At 48.6% G+C, this 25,999-nt stretch overlaps 1 protein-coding gene across 2 annotated transcripts in view; it reads right to left on the reverse strand.

Moving 5' to 3' along the window:
• Window positions 1-210: 210 nt before the first annotated feature.
• The window catches only part of CDCP1 (CUB domain containing protein 1), a 48,809-nt gene continuing 23,020 nt past the window's right edge, over window positions 211-25,999 (reverse strand). The window contains exons 2-9 of one of the 2 annotated variants that reach the window (XM_045530454.1): window positions 24,771-24,980; window positions 21,258-21,620; window positions 20,012-20,380; window positions 8,818-9,039; window positions 7,445-7,825; window positions 5,671-6,036; window positions 3,885-3,972; window positions 211-1,212 (exon numbers count right to left, since the gene is read on the reverse strand). In XM_045530454.1, coding sequence (XP_045386410.1) covers window positions 783-1,212; window positions 3,885-3,972; window positions 5,671-6,036; window positions 7,445-7,825; window positions 8,818-9,039; window positions 20,012-20,380; window positions 21,258-21,620; window positions 24,771-24,980 — 2,429 coding nt within the window. In that variant the 3' untranslated portion in view covers window positions 211-782. Of the gene's footprint in view, window positions 1,213-3,884; window positions 3,973-5,670; window positions 6,037-7,444; window positions 7,826-8,817; window positions 9,040-20,011; window positions 20,381-21,257; window positions 21,621-24,232; window positions 24,328-24,770; window positions 24,981-25,999 lie in introns of those variants that run through there. The other variant, XM_045530455.1, reaches the window with a different exon arrangement.

Genomic DNA, 25,999 nt, shown 5'->3' on the forward strand with positions numbered 1-25,999 from the left:
TGCTGCAGCTGGGAGAACCACACATGGCAGAAATTTCTCTTATTTCTAGGATTAAAGGACAATGGGATTCAAGATGAATTTTGCAGTGGGCTAACCACATGCAGAACTAGAGAATGGGGAAGTCTCTCATCAGAGCAGATATGTATCAATGCTGTTCCAGCACACACAACCTTTTCTGGCTGGACGGATTGCAAATTATTCCATTTCCTAGGGGACAGGCACGCATTTATCTAGTGGTAGGTAGAAGTTAAATCCAGGCATCCAAACCAGTTAGCATCATGTCAGATGAAAAGAGCTACATGGTTACACATTTGATCTCTTAAATACATAGGACCACCAAACAAATAATAATAATAAAAAGGCACAGTGTCATTTTCATCCAGGGACCCCAACGAGAGCAGGGACCTTGGGTAGGCCCCCTGGAATTGGAATTATTGCCCCAAAGAGGGCGAGCTTCTGTCTGTCTATCACTCCGAATCCAGGGCTTGCTGCAACCCTGTGCTGGGTGACTCAGGTCTCCTCCATTATGGGCTGGTTAACGACACAACCTGAGGTTGGAAGGACATGAACTGTGATGACTGTATCCAGATCAGAATTCATCATTTTCAATGTCTCATCACTGGAATGAGTCCACCAAGAAATGTGACGTTGGTGGTGTCCTGGAAAACCTTCTGCTGTTCCTTCCACACAATTTCTCTTTAGGATTTCTGGTTGGGAACACAAAAGCGTGTCTCAGTGCCCTCCTTTATGCATGTCAGTGATGTCTTTGCAACGGGTCCAAGTTATTCTGCTGGCTCCACTGGCTCCTGAGTGTCCAGCAAAGGAACGTCTGTGTTCCTGTTGCTTACGTCCCCATTGCTGGGGTGGGAGAAGGTGTACGGTTCGCTCTCAGACTCGGGAGCAAGGCAAGGGGGTGGCTCATCTGTGGTCAGCTTTAGAGTTGGGGCCCTGGAGCATACGGGGGGTGGGGAGGGGGGGCAGTCCCCCATGGCACCCTGGAAGGGCCGGTAGGCATCCACCTCTGGCTGGAGGAAGGACCCGCCGGAATCCTGCAGCAGATGCCCATACACCATGGTGTCGTCGATGACTGCGTACACATGGGAGTCATCGTCCTTCCGTCCTTTCTGAAATGTTTTGAGTTGCCTTGGCATCTGGGTATTGATGTTGCCATTGTAGATACCCACGGCAGGGCCCTTGTTTGTCTTCTTTTTCCTGTTTGGAGAAAGGGAGCAAGAGAGAAGTGAGAAGGAAACAACTCTCGATGCACACCATTTTTACAGCCCTGCCAAAGCTTGAATCCTTCTGGGTTCTGACGGGTCTCTGCCAAGTCCCTCAAATTGCTTAGCATTTGAAACTGAAACTGTTGTCCTCAGTGAACATTTCAAAGGGACCAGCTTTGGTCTCAAGGTAGAAACTCAGGGATCACAGGTGGCAGAGAGTGGTTTAGAGAGGGCACCTTTAACGCTATCTGTGCTTGATTCATCTTTGATGGACAGGTAGTATCCAACAATGGGGACATCTGACAATCCCTTTCCCCTCTTTTCTACTAGAAGCTGTGTGGTGTCCCAGCTCTTGTAAACCACAGCAGGCTCAGGCATGGCCAGGCCAACCTTCTAGGACTCTCAGAACTTCTCTGTAGCTAATGCTTCACCCCTCTTTTGCAAGGGTAAAAGCTCTGACCATCTAGATTCCAAATGACAACCTACAAGACTCAGGAGGGAAGCTTGTATCTTAGTTTTCAGCTTGAGAGGAGAACTCAGCATTAGCTGGGAGACCCATTGTCTCAGCAGCAATCTTGAACAGAGGAAAGTGCTAAAAGGAAGACCAAATTCAGGCTACGGTGCCAGAGTTCCTCAATATAAGCATTAACGTTTGGTTGGTAATGTCCTTTAGTACTTGGACATGGACGGGCATTAGCACTCCCAGAAAACAGAGCTTGGCCTCCATCTCCACAAGCCAAACAGCAGGGAATGCTGACTTTTTATCTCACCAGCAATGCAAATGGGGGACATTAGCTCAATTAGTGTAATGGACCACATAATGCATGGGCTGGCTGTCCACTAATTGTGGACAGGCTCTCTGTACTTTTCTGAGATAAAAATAAATCGAGTACCTTTAGCTTGTAACGCTGAGTCTCTGGCCAGGATGATGGGTTTCTAAGGCTCCTGCCTGCACCTTGCAATGCTCGTCCCCCCCAAAGCTCTTCTCATGCTATCCTCAAACTGCCTATTTATCTGAACTGTCTTTTGTCCCTCTGCCCCCGTAGGTGGCAGAAGATGCTGTGTCTTGCTCACTCTTGTCCCCAGCACCTCTCATGGGTGCTAGTGCCCAGGAAACCCTCAGGAAATACCTGTTTAGTAAGCAAGCTCCATGGCTTCGTCTCTCCTCCTCCTCACTGCAGAACCCACCCACCCTCCTGCATCAGCCTGGGGACAGACAGGCCTTATGCAAACCCACTGGCTGGTGGCCTCGCACAAGCAAGGCCCTGAGCAGGGCCAGGGCTGGTGATTCTCAGGCCAGAACTGGAGCGGTTTAAAAATGAGGGGAGTGTCAGACCTCTTCCCTCCTGATGAGGAAGCTGGAGCCCAGTGTTAATGCCACACTTTCCCAACTGGGGGTGGGGAGGGGGGCATTCTGTGCACCCCAGACAAGAAAGTTCCCTGAGACAAACAGTAACAAGATGTTTTACTAAAAGAAGTCTTTTCCCACAGGTGATATATGGATAGCCATGTCTCATAGAGTAAAGGCCTGTTCCTGGACCTGCTGCAAGCCAGTCCTTCCTCAGCATTTTTAGACAGTCTCATTGCAGATCAAGAATTCCAGGCTGGGAGCAGTGGCTCACGCCTATAATCCTAGCACTCAGGGAGGCCAAGACGGGAGGATCGCTTGAGGTCAGGAGTTCAAGACCAGCCTGAGCAAGAGCAAGATCCCATTTCTACTAAAATTAGAAATAAATTAGCTGGACAACTAAAAACAGAAAAAATCAGCCAGTCATGATGGCACACGCCTGTAGTCCCAGCTACTCAGGAGGCCAAGGCAGGAAGATCCCTTGAGCCCGGGAGTTTGAGGTTGCTGTGAGCTAGGCTGATGCCACGACACTCTAGCCCGGGCAACAGAGCGAGACTGTCTTAAAAAAAAAGAATTTCCGTTGTTTGCTTAGGGCCACAGTTAATTAAAAAGAAAAAAAGAAATATTTTTCTTGGTCTTTTAGAAGGTCAAATCACGCTAAGGAAAATAGATTCCCCTCTTCCCTATGTCTTTAATCAGAAATATGAACAGAATTTATAAAATTCGGTGGCAGCATGGATTCTGTCTAAAAAGGCCAATGTTTTCCTTTCATAGAGCTGTCATCCCGAAGGGGTGGCAGGTCAGAACGAGAGTTAACTTGGTCTTCCTTCCTCTCAGCCACAGGGCTGGGCTTGAGTGCTTATCTGGAGTCTAATGAACAAGCATAAAGCAAACAGTTTGTTTAGAAAACTGCAGAACAAGCCAGGGCAACGTGCATTCGTTCTCCTTAAAGTGACAGAGGGGGTGGCTTCAGAGGCGCAGTCTGGCGGAGCCTACGGGAGCATGTTCTTGCCAAGATCACCCCTGCGATGATCGAGCTGATAAGCGACAGCAGTGGTTCACAGGGGACCTGTGCGGAGGCAGCTGCACCAGACTGGGAGGAAAGTGTCACAAGTGCCTTTTATGCCTCCCCTCCCCCACCCCAGGTATGGGCTTCGCCTGGAAGCATAACTTGCAGCCGGCAGTGTTATTTAACATCAGTCCTTGGGGGGAAACGGCAAGCAAGAAAACAAGGTCAGTAATTCACAATATATCTGGCCTGTGTGGTCTGAGGACGCATCAAAGCAGCCAAAGACAGTTTAAGAGATTCCACCTACTTCTTTCTCACACAGCAAATGATGAGTCCGAGGGCAAACAGCAGGAAGGCGCCCCCTCCCACCACTGCGATGACAGTAACAGTCAGGTCTGTGAGCGGAGACACAAGGAGACAGACGAGAAGACGGGGGTTAGTCCAACGATGAACACGTCGATGCCTGCGCCCCTCGTGCGTGCACGTGGCTCCTCACATCACGAGGTCTCCGTTTCCCTCCCCCTCGGATCTGGGCTGCCAGTTCCGGGCCTAACCTTTCGGAGGATGTCAGCTTGCTCTTTTTCTCTGAGAGAAAGCCAGCTACCACGGATTACTAAGAAGCCTAACTTTGCCGAGACCACCATGCTGTGAGGAAGCCCAAGTCTCCATGTGGAGACTCCATGGGGAAAAACCCAACCCAGTCGCAGTGAGAACCAAGGCCCCTGACACACTGAAACGGACTGGGGGACCTACCAGGTCTACTCCCAAGGCCACTGCTGGCCTACACGGGGTGCGCTCCCCCGATCACCACAGCCTGTCTTAGAGAAGGGCAGAGCAGAGGAGTGCAGGTGAAAGCGGGGAGTCAAAAGTCAGGAGTGAAGGAGTGAAGGAGAGGGTTGTTCCACTTGTGCTGTCCTTTTCCTACAGTTGCACAAAGGAAACAAAGAAATAAATTGGAGAGGCAACCTTGCACCAAAATGGATTTAGAATTTTTGGCTGGTTCACCAAGAAAACAAAAGGTGAGGTCCAAAAAAAATAGGAATAGAAATAAATGACAGAAAATGAGTGTAAGAGAGGAAGAAAACCCAGGAGGTAACCTGAGAGTGTGGAGAGCTTTTGGCTCCTACCAACTCTCTTGCTGCTAACCAGCTGTGTGGCCAGAAAGGGAAAGGGAAAGGGACAGCTTCCACGGTCCCCCTGGGCTCTGACACTCTGTCGTGCTCTGTGGCCATCGCCAAATAAAGGGCAGACTTGGCTCTGCCACACATGCCTTTCCTTGCTGGAAACTCTTCTGCGATCCTGCAACTTGGAGGAATAAAGCCAAACTCCTCGCCCCGGCTCCGAGGCCTGCCACTGAGGGCATTTCACGGATTCCAATATTTCATTGGGACTAAATAAAAAAATACCAGCACCATGTATCTCTGTCACACCTTCCAGGTTGTCACATTTTAATCCCCAATACTGAACCCCTGTGATACATTCATGAGGTAGGTATTATCATCTACTCTCTACAGATGAGGAAGCACATAGGAGTGGAGAGACTTCCTCTATGGAAGACAGAGATTAATGGTAGAGGATGATGGCAGATTGACTAAAAAAGTCTAGACTGGCCCAAGGGATGCAGTGGAAGGAATGGTGTGTGAGTTCCTAACCTAAGCATCAAGGGACCTTACATGCTTCCTCCAGTATCTCCGTGGGCCTCTGCCACCAAGACAGGCTGAGGCTGGAGGAGTAAAGACCACGTGGAGGAGAGCCCAGTCAGCCCAGGTGTCTCAGATGATCTTGGCTGGGCCCCAGACATGTGAGAGCCCCCAGCCAGGATCAGCAAAATCCTCTAGCCAACCTGCAGGTACGTAAGTGAGTGAGCCCTGATAAGCCCAGTTCAGCCCAGAATTGTCCAGCCAACATGAGAGAGATGACAGATGGCTGCTTTTAAGCCACTATGTTCTGGGGGTGGTTTGTTATGTAGCATTATCGATGCAATAGCTGACTGATAACGTGGACAGCCAGGACTCAATCTGTGTCTTCTGACTTGCCTCCCAGACTTGCTCCTTATCCCCCCACTGACAATTTTCTCCCCTGAAGGTCCTTACCCACAGTCTTTGGGGTAAGCGTCACCCAGAAGAGCAGGTCTAGCTGCTTGCCGCTTGCGGGGCTACAGTTGGAGATGTTGACCCAGAAGCTGTGATGGTGGAAGCTTGGCTTGGGGAGCACCTCCTCCTCCAGGCTGAAGATCTCCTCCGCCCGGGTGCGCTGCTCCTGGATGATCATGAACGCACGCCCCGTCTGGCACACCACGCTGGTCCGCTCCTTGGAGAAGGTCAGGCAGGCCACCTGGTCTGGGGGCACGCTGATGTTCCAGGACACCGAGGTGAGGGATGGCAGGCCCCGGTCCCAGTTAGGGGTCCTCAGGTAGACCTTGCTTTTTGTGTCTGGGGTCACTGTGAAAATGCCTTCCTCTGCAAGAAACGGGAAGGGGATCCAGACAGACGTTGTTTCACTCAGTTGCAATGGAGGGAAAAAGGAGTGGGGTAGGAGACCACACTGAACTGTCTGGACCAGTTGCTGCCCAATAGACTTTCTGCCACGATGGAAATGTTCTAGATCTGTACTGTCCGATAGGGTAGCCACTAGCCACAGGAGTCTGCTGGGCACTTGAAATGTGCCCAGTATAACTGAGGACCTGCATTTCAAATTTGTTTCATATTGCTTACAATTTAAATAGCTACAAGTGGCCAGTGCTACTTTATTGTCAGTGAAGGCTTAGTCTCAGCCAGATTAGGTGCTCAGGTCTTTTGCAAAGAACAAAACAAACAAGCAAACAAAAACCAGGCCAGTTTGCCAAACCAGTGGTTATCTCAGCCCCCTTTCAGAAATGCTGTCAACATAGCTAACGTTCACCTACTGCCCTGCTCCGTGGTGGGAATGGCACACACTGATTTCTGTTTTACAGGTTTAAGAAAACTTCAGATTCTGAGAAAAAATTCTACAATTGCAAAGCTAAGAGAGCCCCTGACATGTCAACTAATCTATTCCTGCCCGTCGGGGGAGAGAAAACACTAACATTCCACGCTGATGAGAATGTCTCATCTACCAAGACTCCTCAGGAGTTTCTCTGGTAACCTTGGAGATAGCAGGGCCTGGACTGACTCCCTCCCACTCACACTTCTGAGAACAAAGGTATGAAGTAAACATCAAACAAAGGTCTTGTTCAATTTTAAAACGGCCTCTACTTTAATGGAGATGTTCTCTGGGCAACTTCTAATGGTGGCAATGACTTTTAAAATCAACCATGTAGAGTTCACCATTGTGAGCCATTTAGGCCTTGTTGGTGCCTCAGAACACGGAGACACACAGTGGCCTTCTAGAAGGGCCGGCTCCGCCAGGCTGTGGGGAACAGGACCCCCAGCTCCCTCCCACTGTCCCCGCTCTGGCTTTCTGCACTGCATTCTGAATGTAAACGCAGACTCATAAAAACGTCTGCCTGAGGACTTTTTATGTTACAACCTTAAAAACCCAGGACTGGGGAATATTTGGTTATTTCTCATTTCTGCCCTGTCGGCTTCCAAAAAAGACTCAAACCTGATTATTTGTTCTGTTGCCTACCAACCATCACCTCCCACTGTCAGAAACATTTTTCTTACTGCTAACCTCTGGAATTTTCCATGCTAGGTTGATGGTAAAGTCAGGATTAAAAGACTCGACATCTTTCAAATGTCTTGTGCGAGACCAGCCCACTGAGCTATCCCTTCTCTCCAGATTGACAACTTAAGTACAGTGATCACAAAACCAAAACAAAATGAACGCCCAAGCGGAAAAGGCTAAGGGGGCAGGGAGGTGGGGAGAGAGAGTGAAAGACCCCCTTACCTTTGAAATATGGTATAAAGGACACGGTCAGGCCCCGCCTGGAGACCTCCTGTCGGAAGTTGGGGGCAAAGGTGCGAAGGGTCACCGAGATGTTCTGCTTCACCTGGAGCTGCTCGATAGAGCCTCCAGGGCAGAAGGAGCCGAAGTACAGGTCCTGGCTGGGGACGGCGCTGGCCACGAGGTAGCTGAAGCTGGTGTTGCAGGGCCTCTCGTGCGTGTGCTGCTGCAGCTTCTGCGCTGGCACCAGCACCAGACTGAGCCTGTCCTTGGGCACCAGCAGCTTCCAGGAGAAGTCGTGCAGCTGCACGGGCAGCTGGAGGATGTCGCCAGGCACCTGGAGTGGGTAGGACTTCCTGTGGCAGTACCAGTGGTCCCTGCAGCCTGTAAGAGAGGGGCTCGTGGTAGCCACACGTGCAGGAGGCCAGCAGTGTGCCCCACCCAGCGCACCCGAGCTGGGCATCTGCAAGCTGCCCTGCCTCTCCTCTGGTCTCCCCTCCCACCCTCCCATCCACTTCTGCTCCTCTGAGCCTTGTCTAGCCTTCCCTCCTGCTCACCACTCACATTCTTACTGTCTGCTAAGAGCTACTAAGCAGATGAACTCTGGGGAGTGCTTAGGGTTGAAGGTTTCTCTCCTTTTTGGCTCAGGTTCCTTCCTCTGTGAGTCTGTGTCTTGGATACTAAGTGTCACAGGGTGCAGGGCACAGGTTTCACTCTGCCCAGACGTGTTGCTCAGTGTCCCCATGTGTGGGGAGGCAGTTCTGTGCAGTGGTCAGAGCTGCGAATGGTGTTGGGTGATACCAACCCTCCTTCTGGCTCTGCCACTTCCTAACAGGTGACCTCAGGTAGGCTGCTTTGCCTCTGGTGGCCTCAGCTCCTGCGTTTGCGGAGCCTCTAAGAGCACCATGTCAGAGACCACAGTGGCCCAGCGAGGAGGTGACTGTTGGCTTTGCTGCCTTCCATTCATCAAACACTTTTAAAGAGATTAACACCCGTCCAGCACTGCCAGGGGCTAAGTGGATAAAAAACCCGAATAAACCAAAGTTCTTGATCTCAAGGCTCCCAGCCTCGTGTAAGGGAAGAGCGGAGGGCAGTGAGTGTGGAAGGGGGGTGTCGGCGTGGGAGGGGGTGGAGAAGGCTGAGCAAAGGCCATCGGGCGGCACGATGCACTTCTGAGGGACACACGTTCCACCTGAGGCTGGTCCTAAAGGGGGAGGACCCGCACTTGGGCTGTTTGCCACTGTCTGCCTTGCTCACAGGCACTGGGTGGTGGGCACTTTGGGTCACAGCATTTATGACCCACCCTGTGCCAAGACAAGGCAGGGAGGGAAGAGCTGCCCACGGCCCGGGACGAACGCACTAATCAAGGGGCATACTTATGGTGTTTTCCGCATTCATCCACAGGCGTGTCAGATCGTCACAAAGGAAGGAAATCCTGTGTTTGGAGCCAGGCGTCAGGGTGAGGTTGGTGCTGCAGGTTCGAGACTCTAGACACACGAAGCAGCCGGGGACAAACCTGCGGCCGTGCTTGACAGGCCGTGGCTCGATGGTGAGCGACAAGGCTCGCTCGTTACTCAAGTCAACCACGTAGACCTTATCTGAAACCACAAACGGCAGCAACCAGGTGAAATGGCAACAATCAGTAGAAAATCTCTCCTGAGGAAGCAAATGGCACATTATGTTATCAGGGCTGGGGAATGTTGGACACGTGTTTTATTATTAAGGCAACATTATAATACCTTCAAAAGGAAGTTAAAAAGAAAAATAATGGACTTCACTACCACAAAAACAAAGAGAATACCATTATAAGTGTGGAATAAACATAAATTATAAGAGCAAAAAAAAAATAAGATTAAAATATCTGTCCGGCAATAGGCACCATAAATAACATTAAAGGACAAGGCACACATTGGGAGAATGATCGAGCAGTTCACAGAAAAGGAGGTATCAATGTCCAAATATTCAAAATAAGAGAAGGTCCTGACATCACCTGTAATCAGGGAAAAGCAAATTAAAACAAAATGTTACTGTTTCCCCTACTCAGGTGGCGGGAAACGTAAACAGCAGGTGATACTAGGTGCGGGGGAGGCTGCGGGAAACAGGCCCCCCCCACATGGCTGGCGGGAGCCGGCACCTGTCACGGGTCACAGGAAGCGGGAATTAGTATCAGAATGAAGCTCTGCCCCCTGGGGACCTGGCAGTGTGAGGTGGCCACGGGTGCCCACATGTCACTGCAGTACTGTGGCCCTGGGAAACTAGAAACCACCTGACACTGGAATAGACAAACTGTGGGACATTCGTGAATGGAATCACATGCAGCTGTTAAAAAGAATGAGGGAGATCTAAATATACTGATCTGAAAACCTCCTGGATGTGGTACTGAGCAAGACGGCAAACTGCAGACAGTATGTACAGCATGATATCATACAGATGGTAGAATCTCTGCGAAACACAACAGCTATTTATATGTACGTATTTATGTATGCAGATGAAGAGCAAAAAGATTTGGAGAGAAATACAACAAATGCACGATTGTGGTTACCCCAGGAGAAGGGCCTGCAGGTAGAGACAGTGCAGGCGGGCAAGGAGGATATTAGCTTTGTTTGTAATATTTGAATTTAACAAAGTATGTACCTATTTCTTGTATCATTTGGAAAAACTACCTGACTGATAGCCCCACATCAGAGCTCACCTGCATTGTTTCCTCCAGGCCCCTTCCCCACCCACCCCGGCTGCGCCAGGAGCCCTCTGCCTCTGCAGGCCCTGCTCCCCTTCACCCAGGCCCAGCCACGCGCTGCCGTGGCCTCCCCTCGCTCTGCCGTCACCTGTGTGTTACCAAAGCCACACACGCACATCCTTCAAAGTAGGGGTTCCCAGCCTCGGCACGGCTGCCGTCCTGGGTGGGATAATTCTCGGCTGTGGGGCTGTCCTGTGCCCTGTAGGATGCTCAGCAGCAACCCGGGCCTCTGCCCACTAGATGCCAGCAGCAACCTCCCCCCTTGATTTGATTGTGACAACCAAAAATGCCTCCAGGCATTGTCAAATGTTCCCCGGGAGTGGGAGGCAAAGTTGCTCCTGGTTGAGAACCACTGTTTTAAAGAATCAAATGGTTTTAGAAGGTTTATTATGAAAATGAAGCTCCCTGTCCACCTTTCCACCACTCCCCAGAACAACAACTTTCAACTCTTTCAGCAGGTTCTTTTAAAATTTACCTCCAGGTCACTCAGTCACACGCTCCTGTTGCTGTTCCTTGATCTTTCAGTTCCAGGCACCACCCACGGGCTTCCCACCAGGGAGGATGTGGATCTCCCTCTCCCTCGCACCACACGGCACACGCCCACCCAACACCCACTCCACACACACGCCTCTTCCCATTCCCCCGTCTTCCCAGTAGTCAGCGTCGCATTTTCAGCTAGATCGTTACTCTGTGTTTGCATTAACACGACTGCGTAAACACAATCCTAACATGGTGTTTATACAGGCATACTATATTGCATGTTATAATTACTTTTCCTTTCCTGTACATTTTGTGTTCCCTGGAATTAATTATTACCATTTTTATCATTTCCTTAGTTTCTATGTACTTACCAGTAATGTGAGACTCAAACTCTCTCCCACTCGTATAAATCTCCTTTCAATATGTTTGAGAACATTAGGTATTTCAACTTCATCTTTCTGAAGAGATCTCTCTGGAGCCTTGTTAACTGCACTTAGAGGGTTGCTCTTGATGCCTGGCATGGTCTTGGGTCTCCTGTACTGTCATCCTGGGATTCCCTTTGCCTCGCTCTTGGATGAGACTCTGGGCTTCCTGGATCCCACATCTTTCTCTTTACTGATTTTTAATTTCTTTTCAGGTGGATTACAGCCCTCAGGAGCTTCTTGGGGAAGGATGTATGGAGGCCAATTTTTTGAGAACTTGAAGGCCTAAAAATGCCTTTATCCTACCTTCACACTTAATTAGTAGTTTGGCTTGGTATAGAATTCTAGGTTGGAATGAACATTCCTTCATAATTTTTAAAGTCTTGCTCCATTGTTTTACAACATCCAGTGTTGCTGAAAATTTTTTTACTGCCATTTGTTTTTTTATTCCTCTGTATGAAGCTTTTTCCCCTCCTCTCTGGAAGCTTTAGGATCTCCGTGTCCCCAATGTTCTGAAAGCTCACATTGGCGTGCCTGGCGTGGGCCTGTTTATGCCCACTGTGTCTGGTGTGGTCCCTTTCAATCGGCAACTCACGCCCGTCAGTCCTGGCAAATGTTCCTGAAATATTCTTTGATGATTCCTTCCGCTCTATTTTTTTCTGTTCTCTCTTTCTGGAACTCCTTTTATTTGGATTTTGGGCTTTCCTGACTGGTCCTCAAATTTTATCTTTCCTCTTACTTTCCATCTCTCTAGCTTTTTCTTCACTCCATTTTCTGGGAGATTTCCTCTTTACCTTTCAGCCCTGTTGAGTTTTTCACTTCGCTATCATATTGTTAATCTCTAGAGCTCCTTTTGGTTCTCTGAGGGCTCCTTTCAGGAATTACAACCTGTTGGGAGTGTAGATTCCGGGCAACTTGAATCTGTGCTCCCAGGCTGTGGTCCTCAAACTTGGCTCAAATAGACTCTCTACTTACATTTACAAAAAAAAGAAAGAAAGAAAAGAAAAAAGAAATTACAACCTGCTCTTTTCACGTGGATGTAGCATCTTTAATCATTTACTTGAGGGTCTTAATGATCGCGGGTTTTGTTTTAGTTTTTGATACCTCCATAGTTTCTGTTTCCTTTTGTTCATTGGTTTTAGTCTTTGTCTTTTTTATTAGCCTACTTCAGATGTCTGGGGATCTATTAATATATACTGCTTTTATTGAAAGTGAGGCACGAAAAGCTATTTGGAACAGCTCTGCTTGTTAACTGGGCTTCTCTGTAGGGTGATCTGGCCAGACTGCGTCCTGGGGAAGCCAGAACATCAGTATCTCTGGGTCTTTTATCTTGGCTTGGCTGGACTCCCTCAGGGAAGAACCCTCCATCCACCAAATGGAGAGACCATGCACGAGGCTATCAGCGGAGGAAGAAGGAGGGGGTCTCAGGGTCCGCACGGCCACTTTTACTCAACCCCCCGTGTTCAGCCTTCACCTTCAGTGTGACTGAGATCTTCGGTTCAGGGACTGTCTTATCTTCTCCAGAGAAGAAACTTCTCTCTTCATTTGGCTGCAGGGAGAGCAGTCACTTTGTGGCTTGGTGTCGAGGGGGGATCTGGGGCTCTAGTGGCTTCTCCCACTCTTAGCCCCACATTTGCCCCCAGTTCTGGAGGTGACTTGCTACCAATTCTTGAGCCTTTTCAGGATAAACCAGGTTTCTTCTTGTTTTTTTTCCCACTGTCCGCTAAGGATTCTGCACTTTGAGGTCTGCTGAAGCAGTCAGCACCCTACTTTATGAAACGTTACATTGTTTCCTTTCTACTTCTCTTTTGCCAAGTTTTATGCTAATAAAATTATTAAAAAGTTATACTTTAAAAATGTTCTAAAAAACCCATTACAGTGGGGTCTAAGAAGGGAGCAAAGCTATCTTTACTGCGAAGTCATGATTTTCCTGTTCATCATTCCCACCAGAATGTGAGCTTCAGGGACCTGCGTGACTGGTTCACGGCAGACCGTCAATGGCTACAGGTTGTTAAGCCTCATGATGTCCCTGATAGGGGTAACAAATGATCCCCAAATCTGAGAAGTTAGATGACAAAGTTTTATTTCCTGTTCACATCACATATCCGTTGTGAGCTGGCCCCAGCTCTGGCCCATGTCTTCTTAATTCCAGATCCAGGCTGAAGGAGAAGGCTCTGTCTGTGACACACCAGCCTTGTGACAGTTTGAAAAGGCGAGCCACATGATGAGCGCTGAAGCTCTGCTCAGAAGTGGCCCGCCCCCTCTGCTCACGTGTCATTGGCCAAAGCAAAGTCACATGGCCAGTGCTGCAGCCAGCAGGGTAGCAAGTCTGATGCTCCCTCAGGAGGAGTGGTGAATATTGTAGGATCAAAATGCAATCTAGCAAAGGAGGCATTATCCCCCATTTTACAGACAGAGAAACTAAGGCTAGGAAGTGGTGAGACTGGGACTGAAGTCCTCGTCATCCTGATTACAAAGCCTGTGCTTGTTCCACGATGCTCACTGCCTCCTTGTACCTGCTGCCTCTTCCCTAGCCTGGTGGCTGCACAGAGGAGACAAAAAATTGTGTGAGCCCTGGGACTGGCTTCACATAGCTCACTTACGGATGACAGACCCACGGAAAAAACCTACCAACTGCCATTCGGTTTCAAGATGACAGTGAAGTTGTCCTTGGATGTGCTTTAGAAGTGGACCAAATCTGGTCATGTTTGGTTTTAGTTCAACAACAATTCATCAAACACTTATGGAGGGCCTGTTTTTATGTCCAACACTGTGACCACACTCCAGCATTGGCATACAACAATAAATCAACCTTACCTTTGAGAAGTTCACAATTCAAATTTGTTTAAGGTAATATTTTTTTTTTGATCTTCATTTTATGAAATACAAATTTGAAGCTTAGAAAAGTTAAATAACTTGCCCAAGGCCACAGGGCTAGCTGGTAGGCGGGACCCGAAGCAGTCCAACATCTGAACACAGGCTCTTAACCTTTTGACAGAGCTCTCGATTGTTTGGACACATAATTTACACATAATAAAACGCACAGCTCTTCAGTGTTCAGTGTGATGAGTTTTGGCAACTTTATATATCCATTGTATCTATTACCCAAAGCAAGATCTAGAACATTCCTAGTATACCAGAAGTTTCTTTGTGCCCTTTTCCACTCAATGCCCCTGACTTCCCATCATCCCCAAAAGCAACCACTTTCTGATTTCTGTCACTGCAGATTTTGGCCATTCTGGAACTTTGTATCATGGGCCCACACAGTAGGTCGTCTTCTGTCTCTGGCTCTTTGCTCTCAGCAAAATGTTTTTTAGGACTCATCCATGTTGTTGTGGGTACCAGTCAGTTCTTCCCTGTCACCGCAGAGCAGCATTCCAGGAATGAACACACCACATTTATCCATTCTTCTGTTGGTGATTTAGGTTGTTTTCAGTCTTGTTACTTTTATGAATAAAACTGCTTTTTAATATCCTTTCATAAGTCTTTGAGTGGATATAGAGTTTCCTTTCTCTTGGGTAAATCCCAGGTGGGTCACAGGTAGGGGCTACAGTTTGATGGTTTATCCCCCCCAAACTGACGCTGAGACTTGGTCCTTGATGTGGCAGTGCCGGCAGGTGGTGCCTGTAAGGGGCGATTAGGTTGCTACGATGGGTTAATCACTTTCTTGCGAGACTGGGTTAGATCTCATGTGAATGGAAGAGTTCCCGCAAGAGCAGGTTGCTGTGATGTGAGGCTGCCGCTCGTGCTTGGTCGTTTTTGCACACGCAGGCTTCCCCTCCTGCTTCTCTGCCACGCTGTGGTGCATCATGAGGCTCCACCAGACGCCGGCACCGTGCTGCTTGGACTCTGCGGCCACCGAAATCGTAAGCCAAATAAACTTCTTTTCTTTGTAAGTTACCCCGTCTCAAGTATTGTATTAGGGCAACACTGAATGGACTAAGATAATAAGTGTAAGTTTAACTTTATAAGAAACTGCCAGACAATTCTCCCGAGTGGTTTCACACCCACAGCAGCAGTGTGTAAGAGCTCCGTTGTTCTGTGTTCTCCCCATCATCTGATGCTGCCAGCCATTCTTATTTTATCCATTCCGGTAGGTGTGAAATGGTATTGTGGTTTTACAGTTTATATTTCTTTTGAAAGTTACTGTACAATAATCAGGTGGACTGTGGGTGTTACTGGGAAAACCAGCCCTGATTCTGGGCTTAAGATAGACCTCCCATTACAGGGACTGTCAAGAGGCCCCTGGCTCTCCGTAATGGCATACTTCATGCCACTTTCTGTCTTGCATTTGCATTCCACTCATTAGTCATTTTATGTGCCTTCTTTTCACACTTCTTTTGGTTGGATCTCAAAATAACTTGAGGGGGAGACGCAGTACATCTACCTGCTGCCCGAGGAGTGTTTTCATATGTGGCTTCCACAGGCAAAGCAGGGTGGAAATGTGCAGTCCTCACCTCTCACAGATGGGGTGTTTTAAATGTAAATATCACCTATTAATATTCATAAATCTATGGAAAGACAAGACAGATTTTTACTCAGTGTCTTCTATGTGCTTTGACCAGCTGCTGTCTCCTACTGTCACAACAGGGAGGAGAGCAGGGGTGGCCATCACCATTATACAGCTGAGAGGGGGAGACCACAAGGAGCTGTAAACTAACCACGCAAGGTTGCTCTGCTAATAAAGGGCTAGATGTGTGATTTGGACACAGTTTCCTGCCTTGAAAGAATCCATATTCTTTCTCCAAAACTGCAGACGCCTTCATGCAAAAGGCATTGGCGCCTGAAGTTTAAAAAGAGCCCTCATCTTGGCCGGGTGCAGTGGCTCACACCTATAATCCTAGTAGTCTGGGAGGCAAGGCAGGAGGATCGCTTGAGGTCTGGAGTTTGAGACCAGCCTGAGCAAGAGCGAGACCCCACCTCTACAAAAAATAAAAAATTAGCCGGGCATGGTGGCACTTGCCTATAGTCCCAGTTTTTCAGGAGGCTGAGGCAGGAGGATCACTTGAGACCAGGAGTTTGAGGTTCCAGTGAGCTATGACGACACCACTGCACTCTAGCCTGTGCAACAGAGTGAGACCCTGCCTCAAAAAAAAAAAAAAAAAAAAAAGAGCTTTTCTCCCTCCCTAATAAGAAAACTCCTCATTATTTGATAGTTATTGACATCATTTTAAAAGCTACTCTGGGGACCTTTGAAGAGATTAGGTTACTGACTGACATTTCATAGAGGCCTCTAGTCATTTTTGTGGTATCTATAGAGATTTCTTACTTTAAAATGAAAACAGGCTCCAGGGAATAAACCAAAGCCGAAATACAGATCAACTCTGGAAGAACAAACTTAAGACTCACAGAGCACAAGTTACCCAACAAAAAACAAAAACAAAACAAAATCCCAAACCCAACAATTTGTTAAGGGTTCCAGGTGGCTTCTGGAGGTTATAAAAGTTGAAAAAGAATCAATGTAACTGCTTTCTGTAAATGCTGGGCAACCAGCATTTACCCAGTGGTTTACAGAACCCCTGTGTAACACCCTGGCAACTCACACCCATCTACCTTATTTGAAGCATGATCACCTAGAAACCCACTGGTTTTGAAGACTTTTTGGCAGACAGTTAGATTCAGGTAACATCTGCCTGCTGCCCATATTCAGAAATTGTTTTGCAGCCTGGGCCCCCAGTGCTCAGGTCCTGCTGTGGAAGACAAGGGGTCTGTGCTGGCTGCTGGTGCCTCCGATGGCTCCCTCCGCCCTTGCCAAGGCCCTGGCTTTCTCTGGTTGCATGACAGCCACCCCTTTGGCTTGAGAGGGTCTCCTGGCTCTGATCTGCTCTTGTTTCTGATGTCCTTCCCCTTGTCTGACCTCCCGAGCAGCCGCCCCCCTGAGTGCCCCACTCCAGCCTGCCCGCTTTGTCCCTCCAGATGGGCTGAGTCCATGGGGTGCTCCTGGCTCTCGAGCCACTTTGGACAAGTTGCTGCCCTCTGCGATTCGTGCAACAAGGAGTTACGCAGGGCCGGGAATGTGCCAGAAGCAGTGGTAGGCATGGGAAGAGAAATAAGACAAGTTTCCTGACCAGGAGGAGTTTAGTGAGACACAGACATGCTGATGGATGAACACAGCACGGTGTGTGAGGAATGCAAACCACCCTCACGTGTGCTCTCAGGATGGTGGCTTTGGTCTGGGCAGGTGTTCCCCGCTGCTGGGGACAAGGGAAGACCAAGTCAGGGCAAGGCCTGGGTTGGGCTCAGTGGGGGACCAGCCCCAGGAGGTGTTCCTCCTGCTCTCGCAGGAGAACTAAGGGCAGAGGCTCTGATCGAGGGACTCTGTCACCTTGAAGCCCCTCTCCCCCAGCTTCCTTCTCACCTCCAGGCCTAGGCAAGTAGAACCAGCACGTACAGCCCCTTCCTGTGGCACTGAGGGGCACACACCATCAGCTCAGATGGGGCCCCGGGCAGCCGCGGAGGGCAAGTCTCCCCTTGGCATCCCTCCAGCCTGAGGTCCACTCCTCTGCCTCTAACCCCAGCGCACACCACTGTCTCTGGGGACAAGCCCCGTGTCTCTTTCAACCCTGTATCCCTTCCTTGACCTAGACCCTGCAGGATGACATTCACAGAGTGCTTACCACCTGCCAGGCACTGTGCCCCCTCAGGTTGTCCTCACAACACCCCTAGGATGGCAGTCCTGTCACCTCCTTTTTACAGATGAGGAACCGAGTCACACAGAGGTTAAGTGACTTGCCCGTGTCGGCACAGTCAAAAGGGGAACTGGGATTCAAATCCACGTAGGCTGGCTGCCCTTAACCACTCAGCTGAACCACCTGCAGAGCAAGCTGCCCACAGAAATTTAGCAAAGGAAAGAGAATCAGGAATGGGTCAGACAAATGTGTGGGTGCACAGGACTGGCCTTCTTGGGATAGCCCTTGAAATTTAGGGTCCACATGGGGGTTCCAAGGATTAAGGCTCAGCTGCCCCGAAATCAGAGCCCTCAGGCAGTCCAGTGCAACTTAATTTTACCCCCAAAGATATTTCTGCCAGCCACGTCCACTCACTCTAGAAGAAGTGCAAACCACGCCTCACTTACAGGCCGTGACACTGCTAAACACCTCTCAACTGCAGTTAATCACTCTTTACTTATCTCAAAACTAAACCCATACCCTTCTTGATGCTGGTTATAGCATGCTTAACAATTTGATTAGTTTTAAAAATCAAGCCAGCTGATGTTACAGGAAACAGAATCCACCAGAGGTTCTCTGCAGCACGTCACTGTGACTGAGACGATAAACAAATCCCCTGTCCTCTAAAACCTAAGCCCACTCCATTTCCCAATCCTGTCGTGGCTGTTTCCAACATTCTGATTATACAGTTGTGACAGGGCAATGATAAAACTGTCCCAGTGGGCCACACGTACACAAACACACATGCATATGTAAATATAAACACACACATACACACGTATGTACATCCACAGGCATGGGCAGGGCAGCACCCGTGGGGAAATCCCACTTTTGAGATGTTTATCAGCCCTACAAAAATAAACAGCATGCCATTCCACACTCCCACTTAATTTTTCTGCCTGGCTCTGCCTACTTTCCAGAAGTACATGATAGTAAGAACTAGAATAAGAAGCAGCTCTCTGGACAGAGCCTGTCTTCAGCATGCCGTCAGCAACGTCCTGGTCTGAGACCCCTTGTCACAACTCACTCTGGCTCGGGCTCCAGTTCACAGATGAGCTGCAGCAACAGCCACTCTGAACTCATTTTGGACCTTTTATCTCAAAACCCACATTGCTCCCCTCAGGGGCAGGATTAGAACGGGGCAAGCTAGGCACTCAGGGAGCAAAACGTAGGGAGATGCCCACTCTCAGAGGCTGGCCTTGCACTTGCCTGCCACCGAGAGTGGAGCCTCCATAAATTTTGCACCCTGGGCACTTCACCTCACCCCTGTCCTGGCCCTGATTCTCCTCCTCTAGCTAGAGTCATGGCATCTCAGGAACATTTATGGAATCATGTCCAGCCTCATTCTCACCAACCTACCTGTGGTTCAGTATGGTCCAGAGCACAGGCTCTGGGTTCTGAGCTTGCTCTGCTCCTGACAAGCTGTGTGATGTTAGGCTAGTTCCACAGCCTCTCTGAACCTTCTGGTTTCTCATTAGTAAAGGAAGATAATTCCCACCTCCTCTGCAAGTTGCAAAAAGGATTAGCTGAGATTGTGTAGGTGATTTGCTTCGTGCAGGACTTAGCATGCAGAGTGCGTGCCCATGGTAGAAGGCACTGAGCCAATAAACAGCGTTAATTACTGTCATCACTACTGATGGTGTCTTGACATTGCAGGGGCAAGACATAAGATCTGGAAAGTGACCTTTCAATGGCTTCATTAAAAACATCTTAGCGCCCTGAATGTGAGATCATGTTTGCTTCTTTCTTTTTTTTTTGGGACAGAGTCTTGCTCTGTCGCCCTGGGTAGGGTGCAGTGGCATCATCATAGCTCACAGCAACCTCAAACTCCTGGGCTCAAGTGATCCTCTTGCCTCTGCCTCCCAATTAGCTGGGACTATAGGCGCACGCCATATCACCCGGCTAATTGTTCTATTTTTAATAGAGACAGGGTCTTGCTCTTGCTTGGACTGGTATCGAACTCCTTAGCTCAAGCGATCCTCCCGCCTCGGCCTGCCAGAGTGCTAGGATTACAGGCATGAACACTGTGCCCAGTCAGTGTTTGCTTCTTATTGTGGCAAAATGGAACTACATGCCAGGTGTTCACCCAGGAGCCTGCCTACGGCCTAGCAACCCACTTCCTGAAACTTTTACAGGGTCCAGAGTCCAAGTGCTCCACAAGCCACAGATGAGAAACAGGAAAAGAACCTCACCCCACGCAGGTCACCCAGGAAACAAAGGAGGTGCTGCAGGCGGAGGGGAAAGGAAAGTGGGGCTCACTTACTGCTTTCATTTTGTGGATGTTGGACCAAAACTTGAAACCGCAGCCGGAGGATCCCTGGACTTTGGGCATCTTGGTCGCAGCCCTGCAGGGAGAGGTTGAAGTTCCCAGCCATGTTCCCAGGCTGCTTGTCCTCCAGCCTGAACACCTCCGGGTTGGTGGTGGAGCCCGGGATGTAGTACTCCACCCGCTCCTCCTTCCTCTCGCAGTTGGAGAGGTTGTAGTTGAGGAAGGAGACGCTGGCCCGCAGGTGTGGGGGCACCACAAACTGCCACGTCATGAGCTCGTCCTCAGGGAAGCCCTCCGGGTAGTTGGCGGACATCAGCGTGGCTGAGCCTTCGCCCTCAAACACAGATTCGATGATGCACAGTCCTGTCGGGTGTGGGACCCAAACCGGAAAGAACAGGAGGCGATTAGACCCTGTCCTGGTTGTCTGTGGCCAAGGGGAGGGGCTGATAGGGAAACACGATCGTGGTTCTCAGGTCCCGAGCCCTGGGGTCTGGACATGGTACGTTTACACTCAGGGCAGGGACTGGGCGGGAAGATACATCAGTGCTAGTCAAGTAAACATTTAATAACAGACCCAGTGGGCAAAAAAGAAAAAAAAAAAAAAGCCCTAATTTGCAGCGTCTGTCTACTTCCATGGTGGGTGTGAATACTGTCACCGCGGCTGACGTCCAGCTCCCAACACGACTGAATGTGGAGTGGGGCAGTAGCACATTATACTGTATTTCCACCACATAGACACGGGAGGCACAAATACCCCCGGAACACAGCTAAGAGTAAAATGTAGTAAAGTATTTCAGAAGTGATAAGTTTTGAGTATTTAGTACCCTCATTGCTAAAATAATTTATTTAACTGTTAAGTTCATATCATTCTATTTTTTTATAATGGCTCTGTTTAACACCAGCTCACAAAATTCCTGAAGATTTAATAGTCAGCTCCCATGGGCCGCGTGAGAGAGCTCTGCACATCACTGATAGTTAGAAATGGAGCACTCAAGGTGGGTCTGCAGAACCAATCCCTTGTTAGTTTTTGAAAACAAGCATCACATGCTAAAAAGACACAGTCAGCACTTTGTTTAATAGAGAGGAGGGGGTTCACGCTAGGAATGAGTGACCCAGATCACTTAAAGAAGAGAGGACTCTTCCTTTAAGCTATTAGGTTGAATCATACAGAATTGCCGATATTTGTTTCTGGCCTAGGATGATGATGAACCCAATCAAACAGTGGGAGGGGCGTGCTCACGTTTGATAGACGAGCGGTTTGCAATGCTGAAGCCGGAGATATTTCTGGGGTGGAACCACGGGAGGTGTAAGGCCATTTTGACCCCCTCTTGCATCTTGATGCGGGACACAGTGCCGTTGCTGCAGAAGGTTCCGATCCTGACCACGGTGGCATCGAGGCGGCCACTGATGGAGTGAGTGACTCCGTCCGGGCAGCTCTCGCCGGGCCCGATCTGCCTCAGGCGAGGAACGGAGAACTGCAGCTCTAGACCAATGCTCTTGTGAGCTGTCACTTCCCAGATGAACGTCCTGTTGAGGGTGGGCAACACCGACGTCGAGGGCTGAAGCTGAACCTCCCCAAAAGGACACGGGCCTGACATGCAGTCTGAAACACAGTCACAAAAGCAATTTTGACCACAGATACTACAAGGCCAGACACAGCTCCTCCTCAGCCCCCTGTGGCTGACTCCTTGGGGCTCTGCCTAGGTGGCTTTTACCAGGCAGGTGCACCCATGCCCCAGCTGAGAGGTTTTGCAGCCCCTCACTCCCAGGCCAAGGGGGAGGAGCAGTCTACAGCCAGTAACCACCTCACGCAGGAGTAAAGACACCTGGCCTCCTTGCTTCAAGTGACACAACGTGGGGACACCACTGATGACCTGGAGCTCCCCGCGGGATCAGGCTGGGGCTAGACTTCAGCTGAAACCACATCTGTGCTTAGCTTCTTTCCCTGCTCTACCCTGCCCTCCTCACTTCTTCTGAGGGCACTCTCTTCATAAATGACTTAAAAATCCCTGTCTCAGGCACTGCTTCTAGGGCACCAGACCCAAGACACCTCCCGATCACTGCGTTTTCCAGATTAAGTTCCTGGAGTCCGGGTGGCGGGCCTCTGCCCAGGCCTTCCTGGAAGCCAGAGGGAGGCCATTTGCAACAGAGTCTGTGCTTTGGGATATCTTACTTCCCCTATTCTGTGACAGTCACGTTGCACAATTTTTAGGGCACAGCGCCAAGATCCACCTTTTAAAACTGGTTTTCCCATCAACACACTCATCAACATAGTGAGTACGCTCTGAATGTACAACTCCCTGGATGGCCGGAACCCCGCGGGGCACTCTCCTCCTGCCCTGTGGCTTTAACGCTGGTATTTTATTACCACTGCAGTTGAATTTCTTTTTAAAGACTAATGACTAACAACATCCTTTAACATATTTGTTTCCTATACCTTTTAAAACAAAGCGAGAAACATTACCATCAAGGAAGAAATAAGAGGAAAGCATGTGGAAGAAAAAAAAGAAAGTAGGCAATGTAACATTAAGGTTTTTGTTATCTTGAGCACGGATAATCTGAGCTGTGTGACGGACTCTGGCCTCTGTAATGATAATCTTTGACTCTTTACTACTGCTCTGTTGGGGTATTTGAAAGTACCGTCCACTTGAAATGGACTTACGGGGGAATTTCAGGGAAGTCTCAGGCCTCTGAGGTCACCCGTGCAAAATCTCTCATTTTTGCAAAGCGGTCCTGGAGTCCAGGTGACTTGAGCTGGTGCGTGTAATGCACAGCGATCCCAGGACAAAAGCCCAGGCTGTGTTTGGTCAACCTTCGTTCTTGCCAGTGCACTGTGCTGCCTAACCGATAAGCCACGGTTAGATAACATGGTGACTAACGTGACTTAAATTAGACTTTGCATGTTGGTGAAGATAGTACCTATTTTAGGAGCTCATGGAAACTTCATTGTTTATATCAAACCACCTCATGCCTTCAAAAGCTGTCCCCAAGTGTCTTTCCACCCACACCTCCAGTGTGCCTAGGGCAGCATGCACTGGCTCCTGCTGGGTTCTACACTCCAGCAGGGCCGTGCAGTCCTATTCAGGCAGCGGCTCTCAGCTCTGTTTCTGCACTAGACTGGCTTGGAGGCCATCTTAAAAACACACATGCCTGGGCCACCGAAGATTCTGATTTATTTTCATGCCAAGAACTTGGAGTCAAAAAGCCCCATCTCCCAGGCTCAGCTCTATCACCATCTGCTCCTTGAAGTTTTGTAGAACTCATCTATGAGATCCTCTCTAACTGACCCAAACCCTGCTCTCTCCGATCTTGGGCATTTTTCCCAATCTTCTCCTTTGATTATTTATTTATTCAGGTTTCCTACCTTTCCATGAGTCAGTCTGGCTCATTAATTTTTTCTTGAAAATAATCCATTTCCTTCAAATTTTCACATGTATTATCATAATGTTATATATAGTTTCTTACAATTTTAGAAATAGTCTCTGTATATATCGTTGAATCAACTTTTATGGTGTTAACATATATGTGTATATTTGAATTTTCTCTTTCTTTTTTCCATGAGACTAGTCAGAGATTTGTCTATTTAATTAATCTTTACAGAGAACCAGGTTTTGGCTTTAGTCATCAAACATAGTTTTTAAATACTTTGATTTCTCCTTTTACTTATGAATTCCTTCCTCCTAATGTGTGGCTTTGATTAGGTCACAAATAGTGCTCTCATTATTGTTAATGAGTCTATTAATCCTTTTTGGCACACCCACCTTAAAATGATTGGGAAATTATTAATATATTTTTTCCTGCCTGATTATGATTATTTCCTATGTCAGTCTCCTACCCAAAGCTCAAATTATGAATAATAATAATATCAAATATCTACAGTTTGTTGAATTCTCATGTGTCATACATTTTCAATTCATTATTTTACTTCATCCTCATAACAACTCAATTGTTTGGTGATGAGACCCTTATTTTACAGACTAGAAAACTAAGGCTCAAAGCAGTTGAATAACTCACAGGAAGACCAGTAGCCCAGGAGCTTGAAGCCAAACCCAGTTCCATCACTCCCCAAAGCTGCTATTTTTTCTATTATGCCTTGTGGACCCCTTGCCCTACCCTTATCTCCTCAACTTTCCCATTCTTTCGTCTCCCAACTCCCTGGACTTTTGCTCCACGGCAGCCAGATGATTTTAGCACATGAGACAGAGCATCACAGACCTGAAGATCTGCAGCTCGTGGGCCTCTGTGGTGCTCCACGAGAGACCGTGTGGCAGAATGGTTGAGCGCAAAGACTGTAGAGCCAGCGTGCCCGGGTTCCTCCCCTGGTCTGCTACTTCCTAGCTGAGCCATCTCAGGCAAGTTCCTCTCTTTGCGAGCTTCTCATAGGGCTGTTCTGAAGATTAAACAAATTAACCCATGTAAAGCACTTAGAACTGCGACTGGCCACACCAGAGCTAAATGAAGAGGGTGCAGTTTCAGAACAGATCCTACCTCTCTGGCATGAGAGATTTGCTTAGCATGGGAAAGAGAGGCAAGGAGGTGCAGAGACATTTAGAAGACATTTGTCTGTATGCATACATAATGAGTGTGATGCGCACTGTCTAGGGGATGGACATGTTTGAAGCTCTGACTCAGGGGGCTCGGGGGGCAAGGGCAATATACGTAACCTAAACTTTTGTACCCCCACAATATGCTGAAATAAGAATAATAAAAAAAAAGAAGACATTTGTCAAACAGCTCATGAGGGCACACTTACCAATCTTCTTCTCGATCTCTATGACAAAGTGATTCTCTGGATTCTGGCAGCTGAAGGTAAAGACTTGTCTTTCTCCAGATTTGATGGACAACATGGGTACTTGTCTTTTAGAAATGACTATATAACAGGGTTTCATGGGCACAGCCAAGGTCCCCAGCTTTATGAGAACTGTAATGCCGCTTCCTCGTGGCAGAGCAATTTCAAAAGCTTCTGCAAGGAAGAAAAATGAAGTAAGCAGGATGATCTAGGTCTGCAAACAGCTGTGGTCCCCCCACAAATGGTTCAAAAAGAGGATGCCCTCTCTGTCACCTCTGTTCTTCCCTCCTGGTCTGAGAGGGGGATGGCGCAAATCAACAGTGCCGACTTTAGCAGTGGGAAAGAGCCAGGAAGCTGTGGCTGGGCACTAACAAGCGTCTCTTGTTTGCATGAATAATTTTGCTAAAAGTTGAAAACACTGTACCAGATCCTAGCTGTCCCGAGCTGTGTGCTTCTGGATACCCCATCTGAGCATTATTAAATAACAGCCATAGTAACCATCACACCTTTTCTCAATCCGACTGTAGAACAAAGCCTGCACACAGAAACCAGCCACCTGCAGAGAGACACATTTATCTGCAAAGAGCCACTGTCTCCTGCCCTGGACATTTTATATGCCCAGAACATACATACATACTGCAGGGAGGGCTGGGAAGACATTTGCAGAAATTGGATATAAACACACTGTGCCAAACTTGCAAGTTAGAGCAAAACAATGCTACTATCTTGGTTTGGGGGTCAGCAAAAACATCTGAGCAAACGATACCAAGCAAGTGAGATGAGCGCTGGTTATTAATCAGAATGTGCACACATGTCGGGGGGGAGCCTGGTTCACAAACGAGCCTAATCTCCCTCCTGTTTGTTTCGCTTGATCCATTTTTAAGTGTTCTCAGACCAAGAAGGGACAGCCACTTTTCTCCTTAGTAGCCAATGCCTCTGCCCCAACTAGGGTCCAGATCGTGGCTCTCTGGGCAGCTGATGGCCTGGGAGTGGTGGGTGACAGGATGTTTGTTGGTAGGTGAGGGCTGTGGAGGAAACTCAGGGGTTCACACAGACTCAACGGGGCCAGAGTTGGAGGCTCCACTGCCCTGTGTTCTGGTGCGAAAAGCTCGCCAGTACCTGTTACGACACCTGTACATGAGAGGTGACTGATAGGCAGTAAGTTAATGAACAGCAATCTAACCAGAGCTTTT

This window comes from Lemur catta, chromosome 18 (genome assembly GCF_020740605.2).
Source record: "Lemur catta isolate mLemCat1 chromosome 18, mLemCat1.pri, whole genome shotgun sequence".
In the NCBI taxonomy this organism is placed as follows: Eukaryota; Metazoa; Chordata; class Mammalia; order Primates; family Lemuridae; genus Lemur; species Lemur catta.